Source organism: Lethenteron reissneri, chromosome 40 (assembly GCF_015708825.2).
Source record: "Lethenteron reissneri isolate LAM-NWPU_2019-01 chromosome 40, ASM1570882v1, whole genome shotgun sequence".
In the NCBI taxonomy this organism is placed as follows: domain Eukaryota; kingdom Metazoa; phylum Chordata; class Hyperoartia; order Petromyzontiformes; family Petromyzontidae; genus Lethenteron; species Lethenteron reissneri.
This window is the reverse complement of record NC_083818.1, coordinates 422460-438217: the sequence shown is the minus strand read 5'-3', so window position 1 is coordinate 438217 and position 15758 is coordinate 422460. Positions and strand designations below refer to the sequence as shown.

At 55.5% G+C, this 15758-nt stretch overlaps 1 protein-coding gene across 2 annotated transcripts in view; it reads right to left on the bottom strand.

Annotated features, from left to right (window-relative positions):
* LOC133352310 (ubiquitin carboxyl-terminal hydrolase 5-like) overlaps positions 1-4750 on the bottom strand; it is a 46547-nt gene extending 41797 nt beyond the window's left edge. For both annotated transcript variants that reach the window (XM_061567887.1, XM_061567888.1), the window contains exon 1: positions 4576-4750. In XM_061567887.1, the coding sequence (XP_061423871.1) occupies positions 4576-4698 (123 nt within the window). In that variant the 5' untranslated portion in view covers positions 4699-4750. The remainder of the gene's footprint in view (positions 1-4575) is intronic.
* Between the last annotated feature and the right edge of the window lie 11008 nt (positions 4751-15758).

Below are 15758 nucleotides of genomic sequence, written 5' to 3'. Positions count from 1 at the left end.
ACCCTGCGTCACTCCCTCCTCACCCTGCGTCACTCCTCCACCCTGCGTCACTCCCTCCTCACCCTGCGTCACTCCTCCTCACCCTGCGTCACTCCCTCCTCACCCTGCGTCACTCCCTCCTCACCCTGCGTCACTCCCTCCTCACCCAGCGTCACTCTTCCTCACCCTGCGTCACCCCTTCACCCTGCGTCACTCCTCCTCACCCTGCGTCACTCTCCTCACCTGCGTCACTCCCTCCTCACCCTGCGTCACCTCCTCAACCCAGCGTCACTCCCTCCTCACCCTGCGTCACTCCTCCTCACCCTGCGTCACTCCCTCCTCACCCTGCGTCACTCCCTCCTCAACCCAGCGTCACTCCCTCCCACCCTGCGTCACTCCTCTCACCCTGCGTCACTCCCTGCTCACCCTGCGTCACTCCCTCCTCAACCAGCGTCACTCCTCCTCACCCTGCGTCACTCCCTCCTCACCCTGCGTCACTCCCTCTACCCTGCGTCACTCCTCCTCAACCCAGCGTCACTCTTCCTCACCCTGCGTCACTCCTCACCCTGCGTCACTCCTCCTCACCCTGCGTCACTCCCTCTTCACCCTGCGTCACTCCCCCCCACGCGTCACTCCCTCTCACCCTGCGTCACTCCCTCCTCACCCTGCGTCACTCCCTCCTCACCCTGCGTCACTCTCCTCACCCTGCGTCACTCTCTCCTCACCCAGCGTCACTCCCTCCTCACCCTGCGTCACTCCTCCTCACCCTGCGTCACTCCCTCCTCACCCTGCGTCACTCCCTCCTCACCCTGCGTCACTCCCTCCTCAACCCCGCGTCACTCCCTCCTCACCCTGCGTCACTCCCTCCTCACCCTGCGTCACTCCCTCCTCACCCTGCGTCACTCCCTCCTCACCCTGCGTCACCCCCCCCACGCGTCACTCCCTCCTCACCCTGCGTCACTCCCTCTCACCCTGCGTCATCCCTCCTCACCCTGCGTCACTCTCTCTCACCCTGCGTCACTCTCTCCTCACCCAGCGTCACTCCCTCCTCACCCTGCGTCACTCCTCCTCACCCTGCGTCACTCCCTCCTCACCTTGCGTCACTCCCTCCTCACCCTGCGTCACTCCCTCCTCAACCCAGCGTCACTCTTCCTCACCCTGCGTCACTCCCTCCTCACCCTGCGTCACTCCCTCCTCACCTGCGTCACTCCCTCTTCACCCTGCGTCACTCCCTCCTCACCCTGCGTCACCCTCCTCAACCCAGCGTCACTCCCTTCAACCCAGCGTCACTCCCTCCTCACCCTGCGTCACTCCCTCCTCACCCTGCGTCACTCCCTCCTCACCCTGCGTCACTCCCTCCTCACCCTGCGTCACTCCTCCTCACCCTGCGTCACTCCCTCCTCACCCTGCGTCACTCCCTCTCACCCTGCGTCACTCCCTCCTCAACCCAGCGTCACTCTTCCTCACCCTGCGTCACTCCCTCTTCACCCTGCGTCACTCCCTCCTCACCCTGCGTCACTCCCTCCTCACCCTGCGTCACTCCCTCCTCACCCTGCGTCACTCCCCTCACCCTGCGTCACTCCCTCCTAACCCAGCGTCACTCCCTCCTCACCCTGCGTCACTCCTCCTCACCCTGCGTCACCCTCCTCACCCTGCGTCACTCCTCAACCCAGCGTCACTCCTCCTCACCCTGCGTCACTCCCTCCTCACCCTGCGTCACTCCCTGCTCACCCTGCGTCACTCCCTCCTCAACCCAGCGTCACTCTCCTCACCCTGCGTCACTCCCTCCTCACCCTGCGTCACTCCCTCCTCACCCTGCGTCACTCCCTCCTCAACCCAGCGTCACTCTTCCTCACCCTGCGTCCACTCCCTCCTCACCCTGCCGTCACTACTCCTCACCCCTGCATCCACTCCCTCTTCACCCTGCGTGCACTCTCCCCCCCCACGCGTCAGCTCCCTCCTCACCCCTGCGTCACTCCCCTCCTCACCCTGCGTCACCTCCCTCCTCACCCTGCGTCACTCCTCCTCCTCACCCTGCGTCACTCTCTACCTAACACCCATGGTCACTCCTCTCCGCACCCATGCGTCACTCCCCCGTCCTCACCCCTGCGTCACTCCTCCTCACCCTGCGTCACTCCCTCCTCACCCTGCGTCACTCCCTCTCACCCTGCGTCACTCCCTCCTCACCCTGCGTCACTCCCTCCTCAACCAGCGTCACTCCTCCTCACCCTGCGTCACTCCCTCCTCACCCTGCGTCACTCACCCACGTCACTCACCCTGCGTCACTCCCTCCTTCACCCTGCGTCACTCCCCCCCCCTCGCGTCACTCCTCCTCACCCTGCGTCACTCCCTCCTTCAACCCTGCGTCACTCCCTCCTCACCCTGCGTCACTCCCTCCTCACCCTGCGTCACTCCCTCCTCACCCTGCGTCACTCCCTCCTCACCCTGCGTCCCTCTCCCTCCTCACCCCGGCGTTACTCCCTCCTCAACCCAGCGTCACTCCCTCCTCACCCTGCGTCACTCCCTCCTCACCCTGCGTCACTCCCTCTTCACCCTGCGTCACTCCCTCCTCACCCAGCGTCACTCCTCCTCACCCTGCGTCACTCCCTCTTCATCCTGCGTCACTCCCTCCTCACCCAGCGTCACTCCTCCTCACCCTGCGTCACTCCCTCTACACCCTGCGTCACTCCCTCCTCACCCTGCGTCACTCCTCCTCACCCTGCGTCACTCCCACCTCACCCTGCGTCACTCCCTCCTCACCCTGCGTCACTCCCTCCTCAACCCAGCGTCACTCTTCCTCACCCTGCGTCACTCCCTCTTCACCCTGCGTCACTCCCTCCTCACCCTGCGTCACTCCTCCTCACCCTGCGTCACTCCCTCCTCACCTTGCGTCACTCCCTCCTCACCCTGCGTCACTCCCTCCTCAACCCAGCGTCACTCTCCTCACCCTGCGTCACTCCCTCCTCACCCTGCGTCACTCCCTCCTCACCCCTGCGTCACTCCCTCTTCACCCTGCGTCACTCCCTCCTCACCCAGCGTCACTCCCTCCTCAACCCAGCGTCACTCCCTCCTCACCCTGCGTCACTCCCTCCTCACCCTGCGTCACTCCCTCCTCACCCTGCGTCACTCCTCCTCACCCTGCGTCACTCCCTCCTCACCCTGCGTCACTCCCTCCTCACCCTGCGTCACTCCCTCCTCAACCCAGCGTCACTCTTCCTCACCCTGCGTCACTCCCTCTTCACCCTGCGTCACTCCCTCCTCACCCTGCGTCACTCCCTCCTCACCCTGCGTCACTCCCTCCTCACCCTGCGTCACTCCCTCCTCAACCCAGCGTCACTCCCTCCTCACCCTGCGTCACTCCTCCTCACCCTGCGTCACTCCCTCCTCACCCTGCGTCACTCCCTCCTCAACCCAGCGTCACTCCCTCCTCACCCTGCGTCACTCCCTCCTCACCCTGCGTCACTCCCTGCTCACCCTGCGTCACTCCCTCCTCAACCCAGCGTCACTCCTCCTCACCCTGCGTCACTCCCTCCTCACCCTGCGTCACTCCCTCCTCACCCTGCGTCACTCCCTCCTCAACCCAGCGTCACTCTTCCTCACCCTGCGTCACTCCCTCCTCACCCTGCGTCACTCCTCCTCACCCTGCGTCACTCCCTCTTCACCCTGCGTCACTCCCCCCCCACGCGTCACTCCCTCCTCACCCTGCGTCACTCCCTCCTCACCCTGCGTCACCTCCCTCCCACCCTGCGTCACTCGTCCTCCCACCCTGCGTCACTCCTCCTCACCCTGCGTCACTCTTCTCCCCTCCTCACCCTGCGTCACTCCCCCTCACCCTGCGTCACTCCCTCCTCACCCTCGTCCACCCCCCTCACCCTGCGTCACTACTCCCAAGTCCTCCTCAACCCAGCGTCACTCCCTCCTCACCCTGCGTCACTCCCTCTTCACCTGCGTCACTCCCTCCTCACCCTGCGTCACTCCCTCCTCACCCTGCGTCACTCCCCCCCCACGCGTCACTCCCTCCTCACCCTGCGTCACTCCCTCCTCACCCTGCGTCACTCCCTCCTCACCCTGCGTCACTCTCTCCTCACCCTGCGTCACTCTCTCCTCAACCCAGCGTCACTCCCTCCTCACCCTGCGTCACTCCCTCCTCACCCTGCGTCACTCCCTCCTCACCCTGCGTCACTCCCTCCTCACCCTGCGTCACTCCCTCCTCAACCCAGCGTCACTCCCTCCTCACCCTGCGTCACTCCCTCCTCACCCTGCGTCACTCCCCCCCCCACGCGTCACTCCCCCCCCACGCGTCACTCCCCCCACCCACGACGCGGTCGCCACTCACGGGACAAGGCGACTCGTGATGTCGACAGCGATGCCGGTGACAGCGATTGATGATGATAGTGGCTGTGGTGGTGATGCTGACACATTGACGAGGCGAATGAGGGTTTCCTCGGGTGGATATGACCACATTCACCACACAGCTCAAAGCGGCTTGATGAAGGCGACGACGACTGAAGGGAGGACGCGGTGACAATGGTGGAAGATGGGAGCAGCGCGCGGCTTCTCGCTCTCCGCGCCCTCTCCTCCCCCGCCGCCACTCACGGGGCTATGGAAGGAGTAGACGCACTCGTCCTTGTAGACGCGGTCCCCGGGCCGCGGGACGCGCACCGACGCCACCGCCGCTGCCACCAACTCCACCACGCGAGGGGGCGACGCCGCCGCCATCGCCGCTACTGCTGCCGCTCACAGGGAACCGGATCCTCGTGAATGAGGATCCGGTTCCATATATGAGCTGGGATCCGGATCCACCCCCCCCACCCCGCTGCGTCGCCTGGCGCCACGAGAGCCAGAATGGCCACCGAGGCATCCGATCGGTGAACAGATCTCTGCTGATCCAAGCGCCTCGGAGTGCCAAGGGCACGAGTCTGCCGACAGGCGGCGACGTAGTCTGTAATCAGCCCAGACTGAGAGATGCGGTGGTCTCACAGGAGGAGCACACGTGGGGGATGACGGCGACGCACGCTTGGGAAGGCAGCAGCCAGAACGGGCGTTAACCACCGCCCAAACCTCAGTGGCCCTTGTGACGGAGGCGTCTCCTCCACATCCACTCACGCGATGTCTGCGCTTCTCAAGATACAGAGGCCAAACTGCCGCAAAATACAATTATCACCAAAAAAACTACTATTTCCTCATCCTTAATGGCAAGATGTATACAGGCAGTACTCGACGAATGACTTACTAACCATCTTCCATTAATTTTATATATATGTAAACATTGACTTAAAACGCGAATTTGCACTTGCCAACACCAGTGACAATTATCTGGATCGGTCCTCCGCCTCTTCCTAGGTCGATTCAGCCTCAAATGAGTACCTGGTGTGGTGCGTAAACATCGCCACAATTGCGGCGGGGGCGTGGTGCTGGCCACCCACACCCTCCACGTGCGCCGTGCCGGCGTGCACGTGTGTTTTGCCGCGAGCACACGTGCCGGCCTGCACACGTGTGCTCGCCGCGAACACACGTGTGCCGGCGTGCACGTGTGTTTTGCCGCGAACACACGTGCCGGCCTGCACACGTGTGCTCGCCGCGAACACACGTGCCGGCGTGCACGTGTGTTCGCCGCGAACACACGTGCCGGCGTGCACGTGTGCTCGCCGCGAACACACGTGCCGGCCTGCACACGTGTGCTCGCCGCGAACACACGTGCACGAGGAGTCTTTTAAGGCGACACCGGGGATCGTCTTTTGTGTGTGTGCGTATCCAGGTGTTTGTGCAATTGTGGTGACTAATTTCGCCCCTTCCGACAAACGAGCCAACATCATGATGGGTTCAAGGTAAGTGAAAATGTACAGATTATTTCTATTTGTTACTTTATTTTACGTTTGATTTAATACGAGCTTTACTAGCCGGCTTCGCCCGGGACTTGGATTCTCGTCTTGAATTAATACGCAGCCTACGCGGAGGGTGGGGGTGCGCATATGTGACGTCACCGCTCACTTGCCGTGCAAAATATATGCATTATTGCCCCCCCCCCCCCCCCCAAATACAAAAGTCTATTTTTATACTTTTGAAATTGTGTACAGTCTGGAAGCTACCCACGTGCCAAATTTCAAGTTTCTTGCAAATTTACAATGTTTCTTACTTATGAGTTTAACAATGCTTCCCTTTTTGTTGAACCGTAACACATTTCATAACACTGACCGTATAGGCATTTAAATAGAGGACGTAATTATGTTCCGACTTACAAACCGTTCGACTTATGAACGGGTCCCAGGAACTAATTATGATCGTAAATCGAGGATTTACCGATATTTTTATTTCGTCACTTGCTTACCGTTTTCTTAATGTTGCACTCCTATAGTGTTTTTATATTGTTTGTTTTAACTTGATCACCCGCCCCGACTGGACATCTGTAAAAAAAACAGCATCATAGTTCATTTGATTATTCCAATCTTGATTTAAAGCTTTCGTGACTGCAGGAATTCATACTCTTTGGTTCTTTCAGAAAAGTCACGTAGATAGAAAATAACTAATAGATCACGACGTTTCCATCGCAACACAAGCCATCGTCTTCAGGTGAAAAAACACAGCAGGTGGACTGCTGAGGCAGGAAGAAATGTAGCGTGAGAGCTACTGCAGACAAAGGTTATACAGGTTTGAGGTGGGTACAACCCAAGGCTAACTGGGCAGGGCTGGAGATGGCATTTGCAAGTGAATGTAAGATCGCAGAGCGAGGCATGCTGTACCTCGGTAAATGCGAGGGAGGGGAGGGGGGTGACATTCACAGAGCAGTCCGCCTGCTGTATTTTTTCACCTGAAGACAATTGCTTGTGTTGCAATCTAAATGTCGTGATCTATTAGTTATTTTTCTATCTACGTGACTTTACCGAAATAACCAAAGAGTATGGATTATTCCAGTCTAAATAAAGATCCTGATTCTATATCAGGGCCACGAAGAAAACACGAAAAGAGCATTGTCTCACAACGTCCACGCGGTTTTATGGCACCATCCAAGCCAGTCCACAGTTTCCGCTCTCGGTCCTTGTGGTTCCTTGTTCTAAAAAACACGAGTTTCCAGGGCACAGCTCATGCAGAAGAGGCCCTGGGTTCACGACAAACTCCACGCTGGAGCGAGGGCAAGGAACGCACCTTGTTATCAGCACATACATTTATGCAGTAGCTAAGAGCGCCTGACAACCTGAATCACCCATGAATATTCCCGGCCTGGCGTCTACCGTTATACCGAACATGTAGGCATGTAAGCAAGCGTTGAGTCACTTTATATTTATATTACTGGGATTCCCTGCTTCTGATCCCACGAGACCACTGTTGCAAGGCAAGCTCAGATAAACGGATAATTAATCCGAGACGCACCCTGTTCCTCTGGTTCAAGGTCAGTTGAGTTCAACTTGAAATCATGGGGGCTCTTGAAGCATTGTCCTCTGTTACTCCCTTACCACTCACTTACCAGGATCACTGTCACTCTGACTCCCTATTTGTATCTATCTCCGTGTGTCTCTATGTCTCTCTCTCTGTGCGTCTCATGGTCTATCTGTATCACTCTGTCTTTGTCTATACCAAGGGGGGACACATCCCCCACAATATTCAAATATGCTCAAAATGTCCCCCCCAATATATTACTATAAAATAGATTTATGTTTATATGATTGTGGTTATGGTTGTACTTTATTAATCCCTAATATCTGCCATTACATACACTGAAACAATAAAAGGTAAAAAGGGGAAAAACAGCAATGTAATACAATACACTATTAGACATTATTGTAAAAAATAAATAAAAAGTCCATCCTATGTGTTCGTTAATTTTTTTATATTTTAGACAGGAAATTCGTTTTCAAATTTAGATCTTTTTTTCTGGGGGGGACCCCCAGACCCCCTGGAAGATTTGGTCCCCCCCAATGTTGACTCCATGGCTACGGCCTTGGTCTATACGGTGCTGTACATCACAATGTATGTCACACTGTTTATCTGTGTTTGTCTCACCCTGTCTCTAATTATCTCTATTTTTCAGTATCTCCCTGTGTCTCTGTACGTATCCGCCTGTCTCACTCTAACTTTGTATCTGTCTCAATGTGTCTTTCACTTTTTCTATTTCTCTGGTTGTCGGTGAAGTTCGGTTACTCACTACACTGGCGAGGATTCCAACTATATTTGTACTCAGGTTCTTCCAGCCGGGGAGCAACCCGCACCGCCCCTGGCCTGGGGAGTCGCCCCAGCCCCGTGCCTCTCAGCATCTTCCCTGCCCCCCCCATCCTAATGGGACGCGCGCCAGGTCCCGCCAGACTCTCCGCCCTTCCCCGGGCTGGGTGGAAGGGGAGGTTCGAGGGCAGCGGCCGCTCGTCCTATATTGGAATGTTTGGTCAACCCCGTGATAGTTTATGTGGGAGGAAACCGGAAACCCCGGAGAAACCCCAGGCGTGCGAGGGGTAACACTCAATCCCTGTGCAGACAGAGATGAACCCATCTCAGCCTGGCTCCGAGCCGGTTGATGGCAGCTCGTGTGTAGGGAGTGCGTGTGTGACCCAGCAACCCCCAGTGCTGGGTTGAAGACGCGCGATTGCGATTCCCGGCATCCGCGGGCACACGTGGAGGCGGCGCCTCCATCGGGTGCCTCTGCGGCACGGGATGTCGCATCGTCGTCTCCGGCCGCCGTATATCGCCACTCCTCCCATGGTTACTGTTCCCGTCAACTTCACTCGTCGATTCCTCCACCCGTGTTGAGGTCTCGGTCTCTACCACATACAGTTTCATCTCATCCACACTGCAACATCCACTCACCACACTGCAGATCACCACCTCATGTGCGTGTCTGCTTGCTCACCCGCACTGCTCTACGTTGGAATTCCCTCCGGTCACCGCCCTTTTCCCAAGCTCACACTATGGGGGTGGGTGCCTCTTTGATGAACGATCTCCTCGACCCCACATTCACCGCCCATGTGTGTGGGGGGCTCCCAAGTGCTGCAGGGGCAGGGTCCCTGCAGGGCAGCTCACCAGCACGGCTCCAAGCCTGACTGCTGATGAGAAACTGATTGTCGAAACCAGGCCAGAGTCTTGGTTGCGCTGAACCACCGCCGCTGCCAAGATTAGGCGCTCGCAGGAGGCCGTGCGTGGCCGAGGTTGCAAAATACATCTTTAAAATGTTCCACGTGGCTGTGGACTCGCAGGGAACCTGCGTCAACGCCACGAATCGATGCATTTAATGACTTACTAATTGGCTGTGTCGGGTGGTGGCGGGTTTAACGCCACACCATTGAGATTTACGCGATCTAACCCCCGCCCCTCTATGATGGATCATATTTGTCACGAACGCGTTAACCCAACATCATTGCCTGACGCGAGGATCCGGATCCTGACCGCCACGCAATTGGGATCCGGTTCCCCCCACTGCGGCAAACGCCCGGTTCTGCCGCTGCAGCGGGAATCGGCGTCCCCGGGACTATTTTTTTACCTCATCGCGGAGGCCGTCTCACTGCCGCCGCCTCTCACACGCGCAGCGTCACAAAACCGCTTTACCGCCCCTACCCCGCCCTCCCACAACTTCCCGCGGTTAATCCGTTGCCGCCTCCTGCGCCCTTAAACGAGTGACGAAAGCTTCCGGCCGCCATGTTGCTACGGGAAACAATGAGCGTGGCTCTGGGCAAGATGGCCGCCAGAAACTACGGCCAAGGTGACGTCATGATAACGATGGGCGAGTGGAGGCGGCCAAGCGACGCAGCGATCGCGCTCATCGCTTGCGAAACTCAGCCCCCCCCCGCCCCCCCCGCACTCCGGTCGACGTTTTGAGCAATGGCCCTTTCATAGCAGATTCTACGTATGATGGTCATGCGTTCAGGTGCAATGTCGAGGTCTGCTGGCCACGACGAGAGGGTTTCAGGAGAGACGGTTCGTGTCCTGCCTGATATTCTCTAGCCGAAGTACCCGGCTTTGCCCGGGTGAAAAACATATTTCTTTAAAAAAAAAGTTGTAGAAAGTGTGGGGTAAATAGTTGATGTCAAAAGGTTTCCGAAAATTGTGGTCTCCCCCCCCCCCTCAAAACATATCTTTACTCCTCGTAGGTATATATACTAACAACACCTTACATACAACAGAGGAAGTGGTATCTATTGACTCTGTAGTAGTATCTACTGAGCCAGTAGTAGCTACTGACTGTGTAGTAGTATTTAGTGACTGTAATAACTACTGACCATAGTAGTATTTACTGGGCCTACAGTAGTATCTACCGACTATATACTCGTAACGACTAACTGTATAGTATCTGCTGACTCTATAGTTGTATCCACTGACTACAGTAGTAACTACAAAATCTATAGCAGTATCTACTCACTCTATAATAGTATCTACTGACTCTAGTAGCTACTCACCGTAGCAGTATGTACTGACTGTATAGTAGTATATACTGACTAGCAGTATTGACTGACTAGTGGTATATACTGACTGTTTTAGTATCTACTAACTCTATATAGCAGTATCTGCCAACTCGATAGCAGTATCTACTATCACTACAGCAGTGTATACCGACTGAGGTCGTACCTGCTATCACTACAGCAGTGCATACTGCTGTGTTGGTACCTGTTATGATTACAGCAGTGCATACTGCTGTGTTGGTACCTGCTATGATTACAGCAGTGCATATTGTGTTGGTACCTGTTATGATGACAGCAGTGGATATTGTGGTGGAACCTGCTATGATTACAGCAGTGCATATTGTGGTGGTACCTGCTATGATTACAGCAGTGCATACTGCTGTGTTGGTACCTGCTATGATTACAGCAGTGCATACTGCTGTGTTGGTACCTGTTATGATTACGGCAGTGCATCTTGTGGTGGAACCTGCTATGATTACAGCAGTGCATACTGCTGTGGTGGTATCTGCTATGATGAGAGGAGTACATATTGTGGTGGTGGTACCTGCTATGATTACAGCAGTGCATACTGACTGTGGTGGTACCTGCTATGATTACAGCAGTGCATATTGAATGTACTCACCCTCACCATTCACAACTCACCCTCACCACTCATCCTCACCACTCACCCTCACCATTCACCCTCACAACTCACCACTCACCAATCTCCCTCAGCACTCACCCTCACCACTCACCCTCACCACTCACCCTCACAACAACCACTCACCCTCACCACTCACCCTAACCACTCACACCCTCACCAATCACCCTCACTGCTCACCCTCACTGCTCACCCTCACCGCTCAGCACTCACCCTCACCACTCACCCTCACCACTCATGCTCACCACTCACCCTCACCACTCACCATTACCACTCACAACCGCCACTCACCCTCACCACTCACACCTCACCACTCACCCTCACAACAACCACTCACCCTCACCACTCACCCTCACAACAACCACTCACCCTCACTGCTCACCACTCACCCTTACCACTCACCCTTACCACTCACCCTCACCACTCATTCTCACCAATCACACCCTCACCAATCACCACTCACCCTCACTGCTCACCCTCACTGCTCACCCTCACCACTCACCCTTACCACTCACCCTCACCACTTACCACTCACGCTCACCCTCACCACTCACCCCTCACTAATCACCACTCACAACCGCCACTCACCCTCACCACTCACCCTCACCACTCACCCTCACCACTCACCCTCACTACTCACCAATCATCCTCACCAATCACACCCTCACCAATCACCACTCACCCTCACCACTCACGCTCACCGCTCACCCTCACCGCTCACCACTCACGCTCACCACTCATGCTCACCACTCACCCTCACTACTCACCCTCACTACTCTCCCTAACCACTCAACACTCACCCTCACCACCACCACTGACCTTATTCCCGTTTTAAAAAAACTTGCTTACGTGTCACCAAGTATATGTAAAGGTGGTACGCGCAGGCGGGGAGGATCGTGAGACAGCGCGTAGTGGGTGGCTACATCACGGTCCGCAGGCAGGTGTCCACATCGAAGTCCGCATAGGCCCCGCCCCCTGGCACGGAGGGCTATGTAAGGCGATGCGCAGCAGCGCTCGAGGAGAAGTCAACCAGTGAAGACAGAAGACGGAGGAAGAGATAGGGCCCTGAGACCCCTAGCCCCGCTGCCCTTGTAAGGGCCGGGACTCTGTGCGGCTCAGAGGCGAGACCTTGGGATTCACGGCCCGATGTCCTTGTAAGGGCCGGGCTGTGTAACCCAGAGGTCGAGACCCGTGCCTGGCAAGGCGGGTCCGATAGCTCCCCGTAGGGAGAGCGTAGCCGGAAGGCCTGAGAGCGTGGCCGAGTTAGGCACGCGTAGCGTAGGCTGTATCTCGGCTGTAACTGTTACTGTGGCCAAGTTAGGCACACGTAGCGTAGACTGTATTTCGGCTGTAACTGTTACTGTTGCATCAGTGTTAATAAATAAGTGCTGCCCCGTCAACTCGTCTCCCGCCGTAATTGAGATATTACATATACACCACTCACGCTCACCGCTCACCATTCATGCTCACCACTCACCCTCACTACTCACCCTCACCAATCACCACTCACCCTCACCACTCATGCTCACCACTCACCCTCACCACTCACTCTCACCACTCACCCTCACCACTCACCCTCACAACAACCACTCACCCTCACCACTCATCCTCATCAATCACACCCTCACCAATCACCACTCACCCTCACTGCTCACCCTCACCGCTCACCACTCACCCTCACCACTCACCTTCACCAATCACGCTCACCCTCACCACTCACCCCTCACTAATCACCACTCAACCGCCACTCACCCTGACCACTCACCATCACCCCTCACCCTCACTACTCACCACTCATCCTCACCAATCACACCCTCACCAATCACCACTCACCACTCACCCCCACCACTCATGCTCACCACTCACTACTCACCCTTACCACTCACCACACTCACCCTCACGACTCTCCCTCACCACTCACCCTCACCACTCACCCTCACTACTCACCCTCACTACTCACTACTCACCCTAACCACTCACCCTCACTCACCCTCACCACAGGCAAAAATATATACACCTGATCGGTGAGGGTGAGTGGTGAAGGTGAGTAGTGAGAGTGAGTGGTGAGAGTGAGTGGTGAGGGTGAGTGAAGGTGAGTGGTGAGTAGTGGTGAGGATGAGTGGTGAGGGTGAGTAGTAAGGGTGAGTGGTGAGGAAGAGTGGTGACGGAGAGGGGTGAGTGGTGGGGGTGAGTGGTGAAGGAGAGGGGTGAATGGTGAGTGGTGAGTGGTGAGGGTGAGTGGTGAGGATGAGTGGTGGGAATGAGTGGTGAGTGTGAGTGGTTAGGGTGATTAGTGAGTAGTGAGGGTGAGTGGTGAGGGTGAGTGGTGAGTAGTGAGGGTGAGTGGTGAGCATGAGTGGTGAGCGTGAGTGGTATGGGTGAGTGGTGAGGGTGAGTGAAGGTGAGTGGTGAGTAGTGGTGAGGATGAGTGGTGAGGGTGAGTAGTAAGGGTGAGTGGTGAGGAAGAGTGGTGACAGAGAGGGGTGAGTGGTGGGGGTGAGTGGTGAAGGAGAGGGGTGAGTGGTGAGTGGTGAGGGTGAGTGGAGAGGGTGAGTGGTGAGGATGAGTGGTGGGAATGAGTGGTGAGTGTGAGTGGTTAGGGTGATTAGTGAGTAGTGAGGGTGAGTGGTGAGGATGAGTGGTGAGTAGTGAGGGTGAGTAGTGAGGGTGAGTGGTGAGCGTGAGTGGTGAGCGTGAGTGGTATGGGTGAGTGGTGGTGATGAGGGTGATTGGTTAGGGAGAGTGGTGAGGGTGAGTAGTGAGGAATAGTGGTGAGGGTGAGTTGTGAGGGTAAGTGGTGAGGGTGAGTGGTGAGTGGTCAGTGATAGTGAGTGGTGAGTCATAGTGAGTGGTGAGGGAGAGTGTTGAGGGTGAGTGGTGATGGTGAGTGAGGGGGAGTGGTGAGGGAGAGTGGTGAAGGTGTATATATTTTTGCCTATGATGACAGCAGTACATGCTGACGTTTTGTATGTTAAATGTAAAAGCTAAATGTGTGAATGTGTGTGTCGGAAATGTTAGGCAAACGTGGTGACACGTAAGTATATTAAACGGGAATAGGGCGATTCTAAAGGAATCTACAACCTTCGATGATTCCTTTGTGCGATTCAAAGAATCGATTCCTGGCGCGTAGGAGGTTTCCATTTTTAATTACAGAGTTTTATTTTCATTGATATGTTATGTTTTAAAGTTTTCAGGAGTGTTTAATTATATTTTTGCCCCGGTCAACGCCGGATATTTCTCATTCGTAGCAGTTTATATCAACTCTATAACCAACTTATATTAAACGGGAATAAGACGATTACTAAAGGAGTCGACAACATTCGATTCCTTTGCGCGATTCAGAGAATCGATTCTTGGTGCGGTCGGGTTTAAAACTTTAATTACACAGTTGTATTTTCATTGGTATGTTATGTTTTAAAGTTGTCAGAAGATTTTAAATGTATTTTCCCCCCGGGCAACGCTGGGTATATCGAGTTTATAGCACAAAGTCTTCGCCTGACACGTGTGGGGTGTCGAGGCCTAGTACCGTGCAGAGCCTCCGGCCTCGCCTAGATTGCCCACCCGGCTGAGGCTGGGTGCTGTGGCCATTACCCCCCCCCCCCCCGCGCTACAATAATACCGTCTAATCGCTATCATTTTATTATCTACCGACCCTATGATAGTAATTGCACACATTGGGGTGGTGGGGGAATGAAGAGGACGTGAAACTTTGATGAATTTACCTCAGCGTCGCGTGTTAATGCGTGCGCATATTTTTAACGGGAATTAAAAATGGCGTCCACCCCTCAGCGACGGCGTTGCTGCCCGTTGCCAGGGGCCAACCGCCCGTTGCCAGGGGCCAACCACCCGTTGCCAGGGGCAACCGCCTTCGCGCATGCGCAACGGCGTGCTTCGTTACGCGCCGGTCGGCAATAGTAAATAAATAAATAAAGAGAAATCGCTCTAAATCGATAATCGGTCCGATTTAAAGTTTAGAGATGAAAAATTGGAAATGCCTAAGTTCACCGCGGGGACGGGGGCGTGCCCACCGGCAAAATTTAATCTCGGCGAACCCTTCGGTCCGAGAGCTAAATCCCCCGGAAGCGAGCGTACGCAGACGGACGGACAGACAAAAAAATAATTATATAGGTTAGATTGTGTGGGTTGTCTCTAATTTCCCATTCATGCAGGTGTGCAACATCGGTCCGTTGATGTTCTGATGTGGTTGTCAGGGCTGTCACAGGACCCCCCCCTGGCGTGCCCGGGGAGTTGCGCGCCCTCTGACCTGTTGGCAAACCACGTGGGCTGTGGACAAGAGGGCCGGGACTCGACTCAGCCCTTGTCCAAAGTGCTCATCACGTCGCCCCAGCCACACCGGGGTGGGACGCACACTCATTATCGCTGTGAGCCTTGTTCAGTGAATCTCCGCGACCAGATTTGGGCACTATCCACTGGGCCATGAGGTGTTAATATTGCGCCAAGCTGAAGTTTCACTTCCCGGTGTGGCTGCCCGCATTTAAAACGCACCGCGTGCACTGCGCTGCAATGGGACAATGAATCTGCAACAGCATGAACGATAAACTTATTATGTTCATGCGCAGGGAAGCTAATCAGCGTCAATGGGCGACCTAATATGGGATTTTTCGATCCACAAATGATTCATTATATCCTGTTACAGCAATGTAACTCACAGTGTTGATATAACCCCCCCTCCGAGCAATGTACACGCACTCACACGTAACCCACAGCCCTTCCTCACCTGACCGCTGCACGACTCACGT